Source organism: Eupeodes corollae, chromosome 2 (genome assembly GCF_945859685.1).
Source record: "Eupeodes corollae chromosome 2, idEupCoro1.1, whole genome shotgun sequence".
Taxonomy (NCBI): Eukaryota; Metazoa; Arthropoda; class Insecta; order Diptera; family Syrphidae; genus Eupeodes; species Eupeodes corollae.
In genome coordinates this window covers 110848918-110868511 of record NC_079148.1, presented here as the reverse complement: position 1 = coordinate 110868511, position 19594 = coordinate 110848918, and the positions used below count along the sequence as shown (strand labels likewise).

General features: G+C 33.5%; 1 protein-coding gene across 7 annotated transcripts in view; it reads right to left on the bottom strand.

Moving 5' to 3' along the window:
- Nucleotides 1–19594, bottom strand: part of LOC129944201 (four and a half LIM domains protein 2) — a 230180-nt gene that overhangs the window by 45850 nt on the left and 164736 nt on the right. The window contains exons 1-2 of one of the 7 annotated variants that reach the window (XM_056053462.1): nucleotides 12839–15969; nucleotides 12742–12783 (exon numbers count right to left, since the gene is read on the bottom strand). The exons of 5 other annotated variants lie outside the window; for them this stretch is intronic. In XM_056053462.1, the coding sequence (XP_055909437.1) occupies nucleotides 12742–12783; nucleotides 12839–14941 (2145 nt within the window). In that variant the 5' untranslated portion in view covers nucleotides 14942–15969. Of the gene's footprint in view, nucleotides 1–3289; nucleotides 3426–12741; nucleotides 12784–12838; nucleotides 15970–19594 lie in introns of those variants that run through there. One more of the 7 variants, XM_056053470.1, reaches the window with a different exon arrangement.

Here is a 19594-nt window from a genome sequence, read left to right as displayed (position 1 = left end):
GGAGCAATTGCGCAATCTCCCATTTTTGAAACTCCAATTCTATCAAAACTAAATATTAAAAAGAGGCTGGGATGCGACCCACACTGAGAACTTCCCATCCCGTCTGTAGATTTGTCTTGCTTAAAAGTTTGTAGGTTTTCGTGTTGTTTTAAAAAAGTTATCAGTTGAATTATTATTAAAAATTTCAAAATTTCATATAATGAAATAGTTTTATTCCGAAATATATTTTAATTAACGAGATTTTAAGCCGAAAGCATTTCTTAAAAGCTTTTAATTCTTATATATACAAATTGGTTGAATGAAATTAATTTGCAGTCAATATCTTTTATTGTTCATGAGATATCGAGAACCATACATAAATGTTTACCAAATTTGAGTACAATTGTTTGCAGATTTTGTTTTTTTTTTTATTAAAAACGGACTGTTGAATTTTTGTAAAAAATTTACTGAATGTCGAAAACAATATTTTCTGTAAGATAAAATTTTTAAGATTAAATTAAGATAAGATTTTTCTCAAAATTTAACAAAATGTTGACAACGATATTTTTTAAAAGATAAAAGTAGTTTAAAGCCAATATCTTAAAGCTTTGAAAAGATATTTGAGTCGGAAATCAATTTTTACCAACTTTTATTAATGTTTGTCTTTAGATTTTTTTTTTAATTCGATTTTTCTCAAAACTGTAAAAAAAAACAAAAAATGTTGAAAACAATATTTCTTATAAGTTAAAATTAGTTTGAAGCCATAATCTCAAAGTTTTGGAAAGATTTTTGTGTCAAAAATCAATTTTTACTAACTTTTGTTAAATTTTCTTTTAAGTTTCTATTTTTTTATAAGAAAACTGTCAATTCGATTTTTCTCAAAATTTTTACGAATGTTGAAATTAATATTTCTTATAAGATACAATAAGTTTGAAGCTATAATCTCAAGCTTATGAAAAGATATTTGAGTCGAAAATGAATTTTTAGGAACTTTTAGAAATGCTTTTCTTAGGTTTTATTTTTTATAAAAAAACTGTCAATTTGATTTTTCTCAAAATTTTACCAGATGTTAACAACGTTGTTTTTCGTGGCACAAACTTGTTTTGGAGATAAAATCATTTTCTATTCGTAAAATTTTCGAGGTTACAATTTTTTTTCAGGTTTATTTTTTTTCAGGTGGTCATTTAATTAATGTAGTGTTTCACACATAATTTCAACGTTCAATTTAATATTATAATAAAAAAGAAATATCATTAAAACAAATTTTGTATGTATATTTGTTATATTTAAGTTTACTTTTGAAACCGCAAATGGGTAACTTTGTATTTTGAAATTAACTGCATGGTCATGCGTCCATTTCAAAGGTAGTCATTTTGAGCGTTTAAATACTGAATTTTAACAAATGGAACCTTTTTTACAATTTAATGTCTAACTTCATTCGAATAAATATCGTATTGAATTTATGTAAGTTTCAGTTTATAAAAAATTAAACATGTTATTTTCTATATTTTATTTTTGCTGATAAAAAAGTGTGGGCCCTAACGTTTTCGAGATAATGGCAGAAAAATGAAAATTTCCTGTATTTTAAGATTAAAAAATTTACCTCCAAAATAAGTTTTACTTTTCTTCTTAAAAAATTTAAATAACATTTAATTTTAAATAAACCTTGATTTATTGCAAGATTTTTATTTTAAATAGTTAGAGTTTTTTTCTTTAATTAAATTTGTATTTATACAATTTATTAAGATATCGAATTTTGAAGAAAAATATAATATTTTTTTAAAAATCCATAACAATACATTTTTTATCATCAAATATTATTATGTTCATTCAAAAAATTATTGAAATCGGTCCATGAGTTTCTACAACAACTCACAAGTAAAATAACTGTTACCATATAACAGGGGGTACCCTTTTGAAGCAAAATAAAATTATGTTTTTATTGTTGAAAGAAGCTCAATCAAGAAAACAAATTAGAGAAAATTTAAGAAAAATCTATAGGTTCGTTTTTGGGAAAATTCAATTTTTTTATTTTTGGCCACATAATTTTTTTTTAAAGAATAAAAATGTTTAACGCGAATCGACTTAAAACCTTAATTTTCATCTTAATGTGTGTTGGATTAAAATCTCGGGTTCAAATTTTTTACGAATGGAATACGTGCCATAAAGTTCCTATGTATCGCAAGTATAAAGATCAAAGTTTTCCTGTGTTTTGTATAGGAACATTTTAAATATGTGGCTATTATTATAATTAGATCCTAATAAATGTCTAAATTAATTTTTAAGGAAGTAGTGCTAATTCTTTTGTTTCAAACTAATATACTCGTGCATACGTATTTTTCGTGATAAAATCGTTTTGTCTAAATTTACGTAAAATTTAAAATTCTAAATTTATTAAACTAGAGTACAAGTACCATATGTGTTACCCTTTAATGTATGTTATTGCAATTGAGTATGGCTCGTGTAAAAAGCATTTAAACTTGCCATAGAATAATTGTCAAATTCTTGGGAATAGTTAATAAACGACATATAGGGTATATTCAAATATTCAGATTTGCGCCAAACTTCTGCAGTCAAATAATATAAAATAATGCAGTTCTTAAACCCAGTCAATATCAGTCTTATACTTGTTTCTCAATTTTTATCCAGAAACTTAATTAAAGCTTTCTTATAAGATGTTTGCTACTTAAAAATAACCATCTGCTGACTTTATGAAATAATATATTTTGTTAGCATTAATTCTAACAGTATAATGATCTCAACCTGATGATGCTCTAACCCGGAAACAACAAGGTATATGTGTGTATGTAAATATTTGTATTTATTTTAAAAATCACTTAAGTACCTCTCAAATGACAGCAAAAATATCTCCCCTGTCAAATATTCTTAACAATTCAAAACAAAAACCAAAAGCTTTCACTTTCAAAATAATTTAACTTCTTGAATTAAGACAACTAGAAAAATCGAGTGCAAGGTCCTTTGTCAAAATTGAAAAACAAAAAACACGAAAATCTTAAATAACTTGGCACTAATCATTTAACAAAATTTTATGTCACTCACAATTTCACTCGCTGCCCGGTGCCCACCGATTTAAAAAGAAAAATCTAAAAACACAACTGACAAATGCGAGAAGAACACAAACAAAACTGTCAAAAATTAATAACACACATCAAAGTGCAGGCAAAATATTCACGCACAAAACAAACAGTTCTATGACTAACTTGCTTGGGTTAGACTTAATTTAATGTGACGTGCAATGGAATAGTCTATGATTAACGAGTACTTCTTATAGAATCAAAGTACAGCACACCTCGAATACGTAGGCGTAGAATTAGGCCATCCGAAGACGAATACCAGTGACCAAACAAGAATCTTCGGCTTCGTTGTCAAAGTGAAGACCGTTTGCAATTAATCTTTATGTTTTTTTTTTTCTTGTTTATATGTTAAGCTTGCTCGGCAATGTTTACACAGAGTTCGCACCGTGGCAGTGGCAGATGGAATGCATTTGGGGTTCTTTCGTTGTCATGTCAGTGCATTTGCATTTTTAGTTTTTACAGCAAAACTAAAAACAATAATACAAAACAACAAATTTTGAAAAAAAAAACAAAATTGGCAACCATCCACTTGAGTGGCCAGTGATTTAGGTATATTTTTAGACATTTTATGCATTTAAATTGGTAGTGCACATCATCATCATCGTCATCATGAAGCAATCGGCAATAGGCAATGGTAGTGAATTTCAAAACACATGTCACTGAAATATATAGTTTTCCTTCAGATCTCAGATCTGGAAGATACTAAAGAGTGGCGAATTCATAGCTGCTGTTAAAAGTTGTTTATTTACTCTTAATCATCTTCCGCATTGAACAGATTCTGTGGTATTTATAAAAGTTCAAATATAAAATCGAGTATTTTTAAGTAAAATATTTAAATATGATTAGTATTTTAAACGGGCGCTGAGCAGACCCTTGAAGAAACGAAATGCATTTTCAAATGGAACACATTGCCAAATAAATATTTCTAGAAAGGAACCATGTGAATTAACAAAATAAATAAAATAATTCAAATTTAAGGTAAAATCGAATTTATTACGACGATATGGGATTTTTTAAATCTAAACGAAAATAGTATAAACGATTATACAATTTTTAAAATATACCTAGCCAGGTGTATACTTTTAATTACCGGATAATGAGGATTGTGTTATATTTATAGAAAATAATGAACATTTAAAATGTTCTATAATATGATTTTTTACTCAATAAGATAATTAAATTTTGTGGCGCAACCTCCTCCTCCTGTGCGAGTCATTTTAGAGTTGTAGGGGACCGAATCCGAACATTTTAAAAAGCACTTTTCATGTCAAACAATACTCTTGGAGGATTTCTAAATTCCTTGCAAGAGGCAGTACCCGTAGAAAAAAACATTGGGTGGCGCAGGCAGAGGTTAAACCAAAGACTTCTGGCCTAACAGTTCTACGCACTAACCACTATACTATACTACTGCAAATAGTCAAGACGTTAAAAAAAATTCTTCTTTTTTACGCACATGTATTTATGTATTTACGTTGTTTAAAATTTTGGGAAGATCAATACAAAATTCGTTTACGAAAACACCAAATTTGTAAACCATATTGCATATTTTAAGGATACATTTATGAATATTCATGATAATTATAAACAAAAAATTTGTTGTCTGAAAAGCGGAGCAAAATAAAATACAAAAATAATATTGTAAATTATGTTTTCGAATATTTTTTGGTGTCGTTTTCGTTGTATTTAAATTTTGATGCAAATAACAAGAAGTTTCCGTTTTTACACATATGTAGGTCTTTAAAGCAGTATGATTTTTCCTTAACCCTTTGATGACCAGGTCGTTACATGATACAATTACGTATACAAACAAATTAAATGATTGATAATTTTCACGGTCATTCACAACGTCGTTTAAATTTAACTTTATTTATTTTTATTCATACTCAAATTTAATACAAAATAGTAAGGACAATTTAATAAGGTAATAATAATACAAAACCGAATTGAATTAAAAAATTAACGTCAAAGAGGTCTTAGAATAGTCTAGGGAAACCATTAGGCACTTTAAATAAGTGATATTTTTATTGAAGGTTATTATTTTAGAGTTCGTAGCTTTCAAGAAGAAATAAAACGAATATACATAATTTAATTTGTAGAGCCCAGAATTTAGGATGATTATGCACATAAGAGTTTGTCATTATATTTTAAAAAGGATTTTAGGTAAGTGGGCTCCACGGCTGGCTCTAATAAATTCCAGCCGAGAGGCCCTATTTTCGACCAATGCAAAAATGTATTTTGTTAATTGTTTTTCGATTTGTGAAATGAAATACAATAACAGTAACACAAACGTGCACAAGTTTTGAATTTTATTGCGCCTACCATTTTTCCTTTCGTTATTATAATTAAATGACAATTAAATTTCTCTTTTATCAATAGAAACACTAGTTGACAAGATTTTCTTACTGGGAATAAAATGGTACTTTTGCAATGAGTTTTGGTGGCATTAATTCAAATCTGACTTCAAATTTAATATATCACATCAGTTTTTTTAGATATTATTTTTGCGAAATTCGAAAAAATACGTACATATGTATGTATATAGGGCTTTTTGAGTATATCTAAATTGATGAAGTATTTTCTTTATGAAATTCTTAGTGGTTTTCCAAATCTTAGTTCAATATTTAGTAGAAATATTTATATTATATGAAACAATATTCGAAAAACCTTCATCATAAGTTCTTACATTTCACGTGTCTTACAAAAATCTGAAAGAAACTTGAACAAGTAGTTAAAATAAAATTAAAAAAATTAGAAATCAGCGCTTAAAAAAGTATTTTCCAAAACTATCGAAGTTTTGAATTTAAGGTTTGCTCAAAACTTCATATTGAGTTAAACTTCAAAGACTCAAAGCTAATGAGAATTTTAATGATTTAAATTGTTAAAGGTGATTTTGTAGCTATTATCTTTTTGGCAACAGTGGTTTAAACAGCTGACGAACTTTTCGTGTTTTGTTTCACTGTCAAACATCTTCAGTTTGGTCTATAATTTAACTATGAGTCGTCTTACAAACGAATAACGCTTGCAAATTATTGAATTTTATTATAAAAACGCGAGCTCTGTTAAGAAAGTTCAGAGTCCACTTTTTAACCGAAAAATTGTGCTCACCGACAAAGCTAATTTTTGGCTCAATGGGTACGTAAATAAGCAGAATTGTCGATTTTGGAGTAATTATTAGCCAGAAGCATTGCAAGGGCTACCAATGCATCTAGAAAAGGCATAGTTGGACCGTACTTCTTCAAAGATGATGCAAATCGAAGCTGTAACAGCGAATGGTGAGCGCAACCGTGAGATAATATCCAACTTTTTTTGCCTAAAATGCAATAGCTTGACTTACAGGACATGTGGTTTCAACAAGACGGTGCTACAAGCCAAACAGCACGCGTAACAATGGACTTATTGAGAGGCGAGTTCAGTGAACATTTTACTATTTTTTGTGAGGCTATGTTAGAGCTCATGTCTATACAGACAAGCCCGCTTCAATTGACGCATTGGAAGATAAAATTGAAGTATTTATTCGTGAGATATCGGCCGAAATGTTTGAAAGAGTATGCCAAAGTCATACTCAAGGTCAAGATTTGCAGGAGATAATCTTCAAAGATTCAATAATATGGACCGTACTATCGATTCCAAATAAAGATTTCATGATATTTTTTGAAATGTGTGTTTTTTTATACTTTTTTATAGCTTTTAAAAATCATCCTTGATTTAGAAAAGAAAGATTTTCACAGATACCGATACCGATACGGGACGAGACTGAAATTTTTCGATTTTGACGAGAATGAGACGAGACTAGCAAAAAGGGACTTTTTGACAATTTTTGATAACGATGTTTTCATCGATATGCGATTATTTTGAGGTAAAACGCCTATTTTGATTTGAATATTAGAGCGCTAGTTTTTTTAAATTCAAAATGGTGGGTATGTTATTGACTCTACTGATTCTGTAAAATCTCTCACATGATATGTGCTGACATTTTCTTTAGTGCAGGGTTTTCCAATATTATCTAATTAATTTCCCATTCCCGTTTTTTTAAACGTTAAGATTTGTCGAATTGAGTCTAAATAAAAGATTTTTTAGAGAAATGTTTTTTTGTTTTTTTGTTCGTTTTTTTTTTTCATTTTTCATCAGAGAAATGTCTTTGAGTGCGTTCGTATGTACTTTCAATTAACGTTTTTTTATAAATGAACCAAATGTTTTAATTTACAACGTTTGACAGTTGTTTGTAAAAATAAAAACCTAAACAAACATTAATAAGAGTTGGTAAACATTAATTTTCGACTCAAATATTTTTTTTAAAAATTGAGATATTGGCTTTAAACAAATTTTGTCTATAAAAAATATAATAATTTTTTTTATAAAGATCCAACAATCAATTTTTTTCATAAAAATTTAAGTCTACAAAAAGTTATACGCAAAGTGGGGCCTGATCATGATGTTCGCGGTGAATCGTTTGCTAGCGAGTTTGCCATTTTTCAATTATTGATTTCGCTTTCGTCTTCTTCGTTTTGAATTCGACCAATTAACGAATTCGAAGGCGAATTTGAAATGTGATAATGTTTGGTGGAGATTTGAAATCCGACAAGTTTTTTTTTTGGCGGATTCACAGGTAAAAGAGTGTTTATTAATTTTCTTATAAATAATCCACAATAAAATATAAAATATAGATAAAAACAAGCAAGCAAATCGACATACTTTTTTGGCTCTCGTCGAGTTTATGAAGAAAAATAAGAGCATTACAACAAATTCCTCCATTTTAGAAAATATATATACACCATAATTGATTCCATTTTTAAATTTAATGTTGTTTATTGAATAAATCACCGCAAATTTTACAAATTCAATCTTAACAAAATAAAATTTGTGTAATGATGTCAAACCAAAAGTGTCAAATCACTGGAAAAAGTCAAACTAAAAGTGTCAAATCACTGGAATATAGAAAGAACTATTTTTGATTCGTCACAAATTCGTTAATATAATAATACGACGCAAGTCGAGTTTGAAATGTCGAATTGAAAACGATGCACCGTGAACATCATAATCAGGCCCCTGTAGTACAATTTCTAGCAACTCGTCTTACTTATTCCAAGTTTAAACAGAAAAAGTTTCAAAATTTCCTAAAGATCATTATTTGAAATTGGCAGGCAGCTTTAGACTTAATTCTCCGACGAAAACAGAAAAGCTTTTCGACAAATACAGTATTCAACAGAAAAAGTATCGACTTCTTCATGTTGCCTATTTTTGTTGGTGATTTTCGTGTACTTTCCAAATGTCACGAATTATTCTAATCAAATTTTCACAAATTGTATAATTTCAATGATAATTTAATTCCACTTGATTGCCAGAATATTTTCAATTCAATATAAAGGAAATTAAAAGTTCTCAACCATTGATCAAATGTTCTTTTTTTGAGTTTTCCAATTAAAAACAACCTAAACTACAGATTTTTCTACCTCTAAATCACTTTTCATCAAAATAAATTTGTGATTTATTATTGAACCGTGTGTTTATTTATTGAATTTCTTGTTTTTTGACATTTTTAGGTGTCAAATATCCATAACCAAAAGATACCATCTTAAAAAATTTAAACTTAAAATTATAATAGAAAATAAATAAAATGCAAAAATGTAACATTTTGTATGTCTTTTATTTGATGAGAATCATATTTATTATAATATTTTGTATACAAAAACAAAAAATGAATAAAATAAAATAAATTAAAATTAAAATAAAATCCAAACAAACAAAATAAATAATTCAAAAAGTTTTATGTTTGGAACTCCTATTATTTTTGTTTTTAATTATATTTTCTAGGCGTATACCGAAATAAAAATTTCCATTACACAAGCCTTTTATTTAAGCAACAAAAGAAAATATATCAAAATAGGAATTTATATATTTATATTAAGTTTGTATATATATATGAACAGCGTATGTCTTGCACAACATATTATGACTATGTATATAATATTTGTGTTTTATATATATTTTTTAAGGATATATGCGGAAAAACCTAGTTTTTGCGTGTCTATAAGAAAAAAAGTAAACAAAAAATAAATAATATAAATAAAAATATTCAAGGCAAATAAAATTATTATACAAGCTGTGTTTTTATTTTTTTAAACTTATATATTTGATTAAATAAAATTGTTTGTAGTAAGGAATTCCGAATTTGCTGTTAGTTATTGTTTTGTTGTTGTTATAAATTATTATGGATTATTATTTGTGCTGCAGGTGGTAAAAAGGCGCAAGTAGTGAGCATTTGTTAAAGACAAAGTTTTAGTCGCAAAATTTATTAGAACAGAGGGTACAAACCGCCATCTTTTAATATGTCCGAATCGAGAGGATTTTCGCTTTGTTTTATATTACTGGCGCCCAACGCCAAATCGAGGATCTCTGTATTTGGTGGATTTGTTTTGGAGATATCAGAGCTTTGATTTTGTATTGAGTCTGCGGACGGGGGCTCTAAAATGGAATTTGAATTTGACAGTTCGGATTTGTTTTGGGTTGTTTCGCTGACGACGGTGGTTTTATTTTCGGATTGAAGTATTGTTGGGGTTTCTTGTGTATTTGGATTGACTGATTCTGTAGATTTGGTTTCTAATTTTTGTGTTTCACTTTTTTCGGATTTCACTATTTCTGTGTCTTGTTTCTCTTCCTTTTTTGGGGGCAAATCGGTTCGTGACGAAGGAAAAGCTGTATTTCGTAGTGGTGAAATCTCAGGTGAAGTGGAAGACGGATGTGTCGATTCTAAGGTTTTAGTTTTCAATGGTGTCACATTCGCAACACCATTTTCTTTAACAGCTGATGGCACAGTCGGGGGTTGATGACTTTCACTGGAAGTAATAGATTGTGAAATTTTCGCAGGTTTTGGACTTATAGATGAACGGATACTGGTATTACTGTCTTTTGACTCAGTTATTGAGGACTGCTTATCGGATATTGAAGGTGATTTTTCCCAGAGTTTTTTTGGCTTAATAACTACTGGGGGAGATTTTTTCTCTGGCGCTACCGGTGGTGGGGCTGACAGTGCTGCCCGTAGAGCAGCAACAGATGGAGGTGGAGCTTTCTTTTCTGGTGTTGGAATAACGATGTCTAATTTGGGCAAGACTATTTCCTCTTTAGCTTTCTTGTGCTTCCTTAATTTTTTCTTCGATTGAGAGCTTTCAGTTTCGTCCTCTTGCTGAACTGATGGTAGATCGTTCTTTTTCTCGGACTCTGAAGGAATTTCAACGACGTTTTTCTTAGATTCCTGTCGATTCTTTCTTTTTGATGCTGAATCACCATCTGTAGTTACACTTTCTTTTTCTTCGTCGATGCTTCCTTTAGAGCCCTTTCTGGATTTTCTTCTGTTTTTCTTCTTTTTCGATGATTTCTCGAGCTCTTCTGATTCCTGTTGTAATTTGTCTTCAATTTCTTCATCTTCATTACTTCTTTTCAGGTTATCGCTTTCTACTGAGTGTTCACGACTCTGTGAAAATATGGTTATGCTCTCGCCACCAAGGCTGAATTTTCTACTATCTAGATCTAAGTATTGAATTTGGTTTTGGTTTTGATTTTGGGTTTGGTTTTTATTTTCCTCCGAATCATCATCGAGTTTGAAATTTTTCCTCCAATTGTATTCCTTTTTTGGAACATAATTCAAATCCACGTCATCATCCTCGAAGCCGGTTGGTAGAGATGTCGAAGGTACGATTCCGTAACGTGATCTAAGGCGTGTTGAATTGATAGCTGACATTGTGGGATCTGCTAAGTACCTCATCTCATTGTCTCTCCGTTCGTATTCAATGAAACTTCTTGAACTATCTCGGCTACTGGCTCGGCTTGATCGACTCTGTGGGGACCATAGTCCAGGTTCAAGATTCCTCATATTATTTCCATTGATCGAGAAAGTAGTTTGTTCATCCTCAAGACGATCTTCATCTGAAACCTGAATTTCCTTAAGAATACTGTCATAGTCCCGAAGAATTCCCGATGGCTTTCGATTCTTGATAGCCTCATCGTATATTTGGTCTATTTGAAAAGAGTCTTCATCTGACACCCCGCCAACGGCACCTTCAACATCACGCCAGTCATCGGCATTGCGTCCAGCATATCTATCCATTTCGCGGTCAGCCTCTTCACACTCTGATTGTTCATTGTGAGATTCTTCGGCAGGCTTTTCGTTGTATTCCCAAATATCTTCATCGATTTCATCGTCGACCTCAACAACCGTTTGCCGTTCATCATCACTCCCAGATTCATATGCTTCTTCAACAACTTCCTCGGGAACAATTTGAACTTCTTTTTGCAATGATTCCAGACCTTGCAATTCTCCAATGTCTATGTTCAAGTCTTTGAGATCTGCCAAAGACTTTATTTCAATTTCTGAAATGTACGTGTAGTCCTCGGGGTAAGTTTCAACGGGGATCTCTTGGCCCAAAGAGAACCTCCTAAAATGGTGATACTCCTCGGGTTCGCAATTCAAGATGTTGAAATTTTCATCGGTCTCTTCAATTAGGTCCTGAATCTGGAAAAGAATTTCTGGTTTTTGAATAAGTGCCGTATCGGAAGCTCTTCTATTGCGATCGACCACGTTTTTCATGATTTCAGCCGAAAATTGTTCTGAGTCGACAGAACCTTTTGTTATATCTTCAAGAATTTTTTCTTGCAATTGTTTCCTTTGTAGTACCCGAGCTGTCATTTCATTGATATCGCCGTCGTACACCGGGGATCGGCTTCGGCTGCGTGATCTTCGGAAGGTTTTTGCCTCTTCCCGGAGATATTCAAATTCATCTGAGAAGTCCATAGATTCCCCGACATATGTTGATCTCTTGAAATTTCCACTTAAGACTTCTTCTTTAAGCTTCTGAACATCTCGCATCTCGGCTGAGACAGAACGTTCATATTCCGGCGTTGTTGGACTTATTGTTGCCTCTTCAATTTGTTTTGAAATAGCTTCACCATCATTGGTTTCTTTGTTTCTCAAATCTTCCAACACATAATCCACCGAAGTTCTATGAACCTCAATTCTTCGTATCGTGGCCCCTGGTAGCACTTCTCGGTTAAGTTTTGTATTAAAGTCATAAAAGTCACTTAAACCGTGATCTGCGGTTGGTGACGTCGATGGATCTTTCTCGAGGCTTGGTATAATGCGTTGGACAATGAATTTATATGAAGCAGGATCGGGACTAGGACTACGGGACTTTGATCTGGCTGGAATATGGGAACAATTTAGCGGGGAGGGTGTACGACGTTCGGGTAGACTTACTGAGCGATTGACTGCTGGAGTTTTGGAACGTGAACGTGACCGTGATCTAGATGGATTGATGGATGCGTTAAAATCGTAAAAGTCACTGATTCCTTCCATAAGATGCTCTGGGCTCATGGGCTCTTCATCGGAAGCATATTCGACTTCAATTGCAGGATTTTTCGAGATTTCAGCCTGAGTTTTGGGATTTTCGGTCTTCCATTTTTCTTCGTACTCTCGCATTTCATCGACACGCGGGCTTCTTCTCAGGCCAGTGTTTGGTGAAGGTGTTCTATCTTTGCCCTCCTCAGCTTCTAGAGAGTTTTCTCGCTTAGGTTCAGGGGAATTTAAAGCAGGCGAAATAGAAGCAGAAGCAGAAGCAGAAGCGGGAGAGGAATTACTTCCAGCTGGGGATTTTCTAGCATCAGTAACTTTACTTACGTTCTTGGTTTCACTCTCTTCGTCTGGTTCTTGGATAGGTTCCTAAAAATCATATAAATCAGCATCTTAAAAGTTCAGCTATATGCACAATACTTACCGGATCCTTAGATCTCTGTCTTTTCAAGGCCATTATTGCCTCTTGATGTTGACTTTTAGTTGCTTCTTCGAATGATGACATCTTCGGTATATTCACTGCTGCCGTACTTGGCGATTGAATTCGTTGTCTTGCATCGAATTCCTCTTGTTCCTCATCGATTGATAGATTTTTTTCACGCTTCCAGAAATCAGTGTTTTTATAATTCTCGGGCTTAACTTCTCCCCAAGGATTTGAGTCTTCTTCGTCGAGCATTTCAAGGGATCCTTTGTCATTAGGATCACGCTTGGCATCTTTGGCGGGACTTCGTTTGTGGCGACGTTGTTTGCCAACCTTCAAGTTCGGTTCACTGGCATACTTGATGCTTTCATATTCACTATCTCCTTTTCGGATATTTTCCGATTCTTCTTCTTCCAAAGACGTAAACATCTTCAGTTCTTCTTCACGTGATGCTCTCGATTCTCGTGAAGAAGTTGAACTTCCACTCGAACGTCGTTTTTTGAATGCTCTCCTTCGACCCGATCCGTCTTCGCGCACCAATGGCTTGTTTTTGATGCCATCCAATGACCTCAGGTAATCATCAGAGTACTGCAAGGATGGCATATCTTCACCACCATCCGGTGCTTGTCGTTCGTATTCGTCAAAATGTAAGTCAGTTGGGACAACTGCTTCGGAGGATTGTTGCGTGGAAAAGGAGGATTGTAAACTTGACGCGGGTTCGGCTGATGAAGACTCTTCCGAAACACCGGTAAAGAGCATGGATTTTGGCTTCAAGGAGTCACTGGTTTTCTGTCCGTATTGTGTTTTTACAGTCTGTGGTACTGTTTGCTCTGCTTGGCCGATTTGCTTTTTCACAAAAGCCTCTTCTTCAGCCTCTGTGTTTGCGTCGAATGTCTGTCTTAGCTCTATTTCTTCTTGTGCATTTTTCAGTTTCAACAGGGCTTCTTCGTCGATCTTGCGTTGGCGTTCTTCCATTGCTTTTTCAGCTTCAATAAGCCGCTGAAGATTTGCTGCTTCTTCTTCCATTTCTTGTTTCTTCAACTCTAACTCTCGTTCAGCTTTCAAGAGTTTTTGAACATTCTCCTCATTTTCTTCTTGCTCGCGTTGTTTGAGAATGGCTGCTTGCTCAGCCGCAATTAATTTTGCTGTGTTTTTTCTCTCCAAATCGGCCTGTCTTTCTTTTTCTTCAATTTCCCGTTGTCTTTCCGCTTCGAGCAGTTTTTGAACGATTTTCTCATCTTCGATTTCCTGTTGACGTTGTCTTTCTTCTCTTTCCTTTTCGGCCTCAATCAATTTTCGTTCATTTTCTTTTGCTTCCTCTTGACGTCGCTGTTCTTCTATTTTCTTTTTTTCGGATTCTTTTTCTAACTGACGTTGTTTTTCCTCCCTCTCTCTTTCAGCCTGAAGTAATTTTCGTTCGTTTTCTTTTTCCTCCTCTTGACGCCTCTGTTCCTCCTCTCTCTTCCTCTCAGCTTCAACGATCTTTTTCATGTTTTCTTCTTCCACGGCCAATTGTTTTCGTTTATTTTCTTCCTCCTCTGCTCTTCGTTTTTCATCTTCGGCCTTTCTCTTTGCCGACTCAGCTTTTCGTTTCTCTTCTTCCTCGGCTTTTCGTTTCACCTCCTCAGCTTTTCGTTTTTCTTCTTCCGCCTTTTGTTTCTCCCTTTTCTTTTCCTCCTCCATTTGACGTAATTCTTCTTCGGCCTTCTTCAATTGCCTTCTTGTTTCTTCTTCAATTTTTCGTTGACGTTCCAATTCCTCTTCGATTTCTCGTTGTCTCTCCGCTATTTTCTCTTGAATTCTCACTTTCTCCTTCAGTTCTTCGATCTTCTTCTTATCTTCATCGATACGAAATCCATCCTTATATACCACTCCATCCTCCATAGCCTTTAACCCTAGTGCTTCCCTTTCCTTGGCTTCCGCAATTGCATTCTTCAGTTGTTCCTGAAGTTTCCTTAAGCTCTCTGCTTCGCTTTTATAATCCCGCATTTCGGAATTATGTCGAAAACCCCAATGGTACAGATGCCGGACAACGTACAAAAATTCCAGCACCCCCATATAACCCACCACAAAAGAAAACACCAATTCACCAACCTCTGGCAACATTTTGATCAAACAATTCTATACACTCGCCGCGCAAAAATGTTTTCTTTCTTCGTAGCAGAACAGCACTTCGCAGATTAGCTTGCGTAATCACGGCCCCGGTGGCTGAGAAAATTTATTTCGTAACCAATCAAAAAATTAATTTCAAAAATTAAAAAAAGGAATTTTAAAATTTCGTAGCTCTAATTTAACTTATTATAAATTTTTATCGTTTTGTTCACCACAATCGGATCATAATTTTATCGATATCGAATATTTTCAAATATTTTCCGGATTGAATTAAATTTAAATTTAAAATCTCAGAGATCAACAGACGCGAGGTGGCTGCTATTTAAGATGATTCGTTTTAATCGATCGATTTGCGACTAATCAATTTATTCAATGTACCACAATCGGGGCTATGGGATCCGACTTGTTTTTTAAGAGTCGCAATGCACATGAATCACGTTCACGTATGGCATAGGATAAGGTGGAATCAAAAATTAGAAAACCACATCATCATTAAACAAAAAAAAATACAAACTAAAGTAAAGACGTCGCCGGATTCTATCAACGAACGGCGGCGTGACATTTAAGTTGCAGAGATAAAATGTGGTCGTGGTGGGAAGCTCGCAACCCTCAACAGAATTTGGCCAGAGTTGTTGCCGCGTTTACTGTATTTTTGTATACTGACCCCCGACGACGCGATGTGACGCCAAAACAACAGATTGATAAAAACAAAAATAACGCTATCCGTTATCTAAAATAAGAACTAAGAACAACGGGCGCACTAGCCCCTAACGATAAGGAACGTAAGCGTTGAATCAAATTTAGATCGAAGTGTGACACTCACGAACTATCGAACTTTGAGCAAACTATGCAACAATTAGAATAGCAAACTCATGTTGTAATGACTTTTTGAAAACGTTGCAATGCGTACGGTACCGTGATGGTGGAATATAATGAGATTAGTTGCGAAAAACCAAAAAAATACTGAAAACAATGAAGACGCCAAGTTGTCACAATCGAATCGGACAATCCGTGCCGTGGTAGAAATGTCGCCAAGAGAAGGCGAGTATAACTGAATATCCTCTATAAGCTACATATGTCATGAGCAACCACCACCATCACTTTCTTTCGTGCGAAAAATGTTGCGCAAGTTATGTATCTCTATCTATAGGCTAGGCTAGGCTACACGTTCTTAAGCTTATTATATCAAACGAAATCAAAATATTTGTTTGTGTATTTTTTTCGCCCCATCGCGCCGTCTGCGTTTCATCAATCACATAAAAAGGCATTTGGTTTGGGCTTATTATTTTAATTCAACTTATAACACCACGTGTAGAAAAAAAACGCTCAAATGTTATGTTGCTGCAACATTTTTTGCAGTATGTTGAATTTCGAGGGTGAGAATCTAGTTCAATGCCGCCGTGAGTGCAATTTGCAATTAAGACGATGATGCACAAGCAGCATAACTAATTTTGAAGCTATAAATATTGAATATTTGTTTTGGGTTTTCTCAAGAATGAATGTATTTTTGATTGAAAATAAAAACACCCACGCCACAGTCCGCCAAATCGCCACCACCTACAGCGCCACTGTCGATGCCAGAGCCTCTGCAACGTGAATTGGAAGCTTTTTTGAATGTTTTTTTTTTTTTTTTTTGTATTTTTCTATAATAGACGATTGAGTGTTTGCCAAAAGAAAATTATAAAAATGTATAAGGCTAATGATTTTGTTGTTTTGAACTACAAACAAAAGTCTAAGACTAATAAGATACAGACATTTTTGCCGCTTCTTTCTGTCAATGCGTTGATGATACGTACAAACATACAAAGTATGTTCGGAAGGCCAACAAATAAACAATTTTTTTGGCGTATAGGATTTTGTGTGTGTGATTTGTTAAAGTGCGAGGAAGAATTTTTGAACGTTTTGTATTTAAATAAATGATGATAGTTTTTTGGTGCATATACAGAAATTGATTACAATTGATTTTTGTTTGTTTTCAGTTAGTTGTGAGATCACTTTTTTATTTGAAATAAGTTACGTTACGTGACATCTTATAAATGACTTTCAGCAGGAAAACGATGATAAATTATGTGACATCTAAGGAAATGACATCTTTAGAGCCAATGAGATCATTTGAAATCGCTCACTTATTCTTTTTTTTTTTCCTTTTTTTTTCAGCAAGTATGCTGATGCTTTTGAAGGTGCTTATGTTTTAGACATATTTATGAATTTTTAAAAACCACAAAGGTTTAGTTTTTTTGAATGAATGAAGCTTGAAACAGACAGACATCAGTTTACCGCTCAAAATCTCGATAGTAAAATCAGTGTATCATAACTTAGGGGAATCAATTGAATCGTTTAGAACTTTAACAACGTAAAATATCTAAAAAAATATTTTCAAAGTTAGTACTTTGTAGCCAAAACAGTGTTTTTTAAAGACATTTTGGCCTTTACCCACAGCGCTTGTTGTACTCAAGTTTGTTTAAATGTTTCTGATATGTTAATGGTCAACACTCATCCTCCATATTATGGTGCGTTGAGCACTACGAACTGCTGTAGGAAAGAATGTTGGAATCAATAAAAAAAAACACCAACTCGCCATAGGCCGTGGCATGATCGTTAGTGCGTTGGACTGTCATGCGAGACGTCTTGGGGTCGATCCCTGCCTGTGCCAACTATTGTTTTATTCACGGGTACTGCCTCTTGTGAGGAATTGACAAATTCTCCAAGAGTAATTCTTGTCATGAAAAAGTGCTTTCTCAAATTAGCCGTTCGGATTCGGCATACAAACTGTAGGTCCCCTCCATCTCTGACAACAATACTCGCACGCAGGAATGGTTAAGATTTGTAAGTCAATAGGCCCTAGTTCTGAACGGACATGAATTAAGTCGATATCTCATCTATACCACACAACTAATGCCACATTTCCTCTTTTGCACACTAAATTCAAAATTCGTGTTATCAAACGTCTTTGTGATGTCAATTGACAGCTTCGGAGCTGCGGAGCCAAAGTTATTCCTTCAATCCCCAGTAAACAGTGAGCTGAATCCCGCAACTTTCAGCAAGATTTTGTAAAATTGGGGTATTAAAATGCGCCACTCAAAGTTAGTAGAAGTTGTATTCCACAATACTCCAACAAAATTCAATATCTTTCATTTAATTGTAATTTGTACAAACATGCTTGTTTTTGAGATCACCATTTACTAAGTAACGGCCTGCGAAATTACGATTGACCTTTTTTTATAAGTTTTAAGCTACGACAAAGTCCTAATTCATCACTTACATATACGCCTAGTCCAAAAAGTCTCGTACATCAGCCTAATTTTAGTGTTTTTTTTTTTTTAAAGTACTAGGAATAAATGTAAAAACCAAAGTGCTAACATTGAAAAAAAGTAAGTATTCTCCTTTGTTAATTTTAATTCAAATGATACTCTTTTGATAATATTTAAAGATTACTTTTATTGAACAAGATGAAGATCGAGGTAATGCGTGATACTTTTACAAAAGATCGATAGATAAGAAGGAAGCAAAAACTATGTACATGTCAAAGTGACAAGCAAGGAAAAAGTATTAGATTTTGTTTTACTTTTTTTTGTATAAATGTACTAGATTTTGAACACCCTTCATATTTTTAAGGGAATAAAATTTACTTCCATGTAGATGCAGGAATGCTAAATGCTTGTCTCCAATCTGGAAGGAAGAAGCGCTTACTTGCACCTCCACGTGGTTGCTCCCGGGAAGCAAGTTAGAGAAATCAGTGCAGCTCGATAATGAATGATACTGATAAATTCATTATCTGCACTGAGAAAATTCTTAAATTGTGATCGAACGCAAGAAGCTACGGTTTACATGCTTCTTAAGATTCACTCCTCGTCAACTGAATACGCACAAACATTTTTTAATATACTTTATCCATTTTTCAGAAACAGTGATGGTTACTATGCCATCTGTTGATGCTAACTATTCCCTTGATGTTAAGCAGATAATTCCGAAAGATTTACCCAAAAACAACCGTGAGTTTTTCTTCAACCACTTGAAAAGTGTTTTATATGCAAAGTATGAGTTCTTTTTCATCAACTGAATAGGTACACCGCCTTTTCTTCGTTGTTTATAAGTTTTTTGGAGTGCTTGACAGTTTAAATTAACGATTTTAGTATTTTCAGTAAAATTTAATTCTTGATTTCAAATTTTAAGAAAAATGGGTAGATCTACGTGTCTTTACAGTGTTGAAAAAGCTAAAAAGGCTAAAAAGGCTTAACTGGACGTGCAATAGCTGATAAAGTTGGCCGAAGTTGTAGTTTATTCTTACTTGAAAAATAAAGATGCATACGGCAAAAACATGAAAGGAGGTAAGAAAACAGCAACAACAGCAGCTGAGAGACGAAGAATTTTAAGATGTGCATCCAATTCTTCTGATTCTGTGACAAAAATAAAACAAAAAGTCGGCGGAACGCAAGTTTCTCAACAGTTTTAAGAGTAATCAACAACTCAAGCCACCTTAAACGAATTAAACTTGAGAAAAAAACCACCACTTGACGAGAGACGGAAAATGTTGCGATTAGATTTTTCAAGGCTTCTAATGAGTTGGAAAAAAGAATGGTATCACGTGGTTTTTTGAGATGAAGAAAAGTTTAATTTCGATGGCCCTGATGGGTTCAACTTCTATTT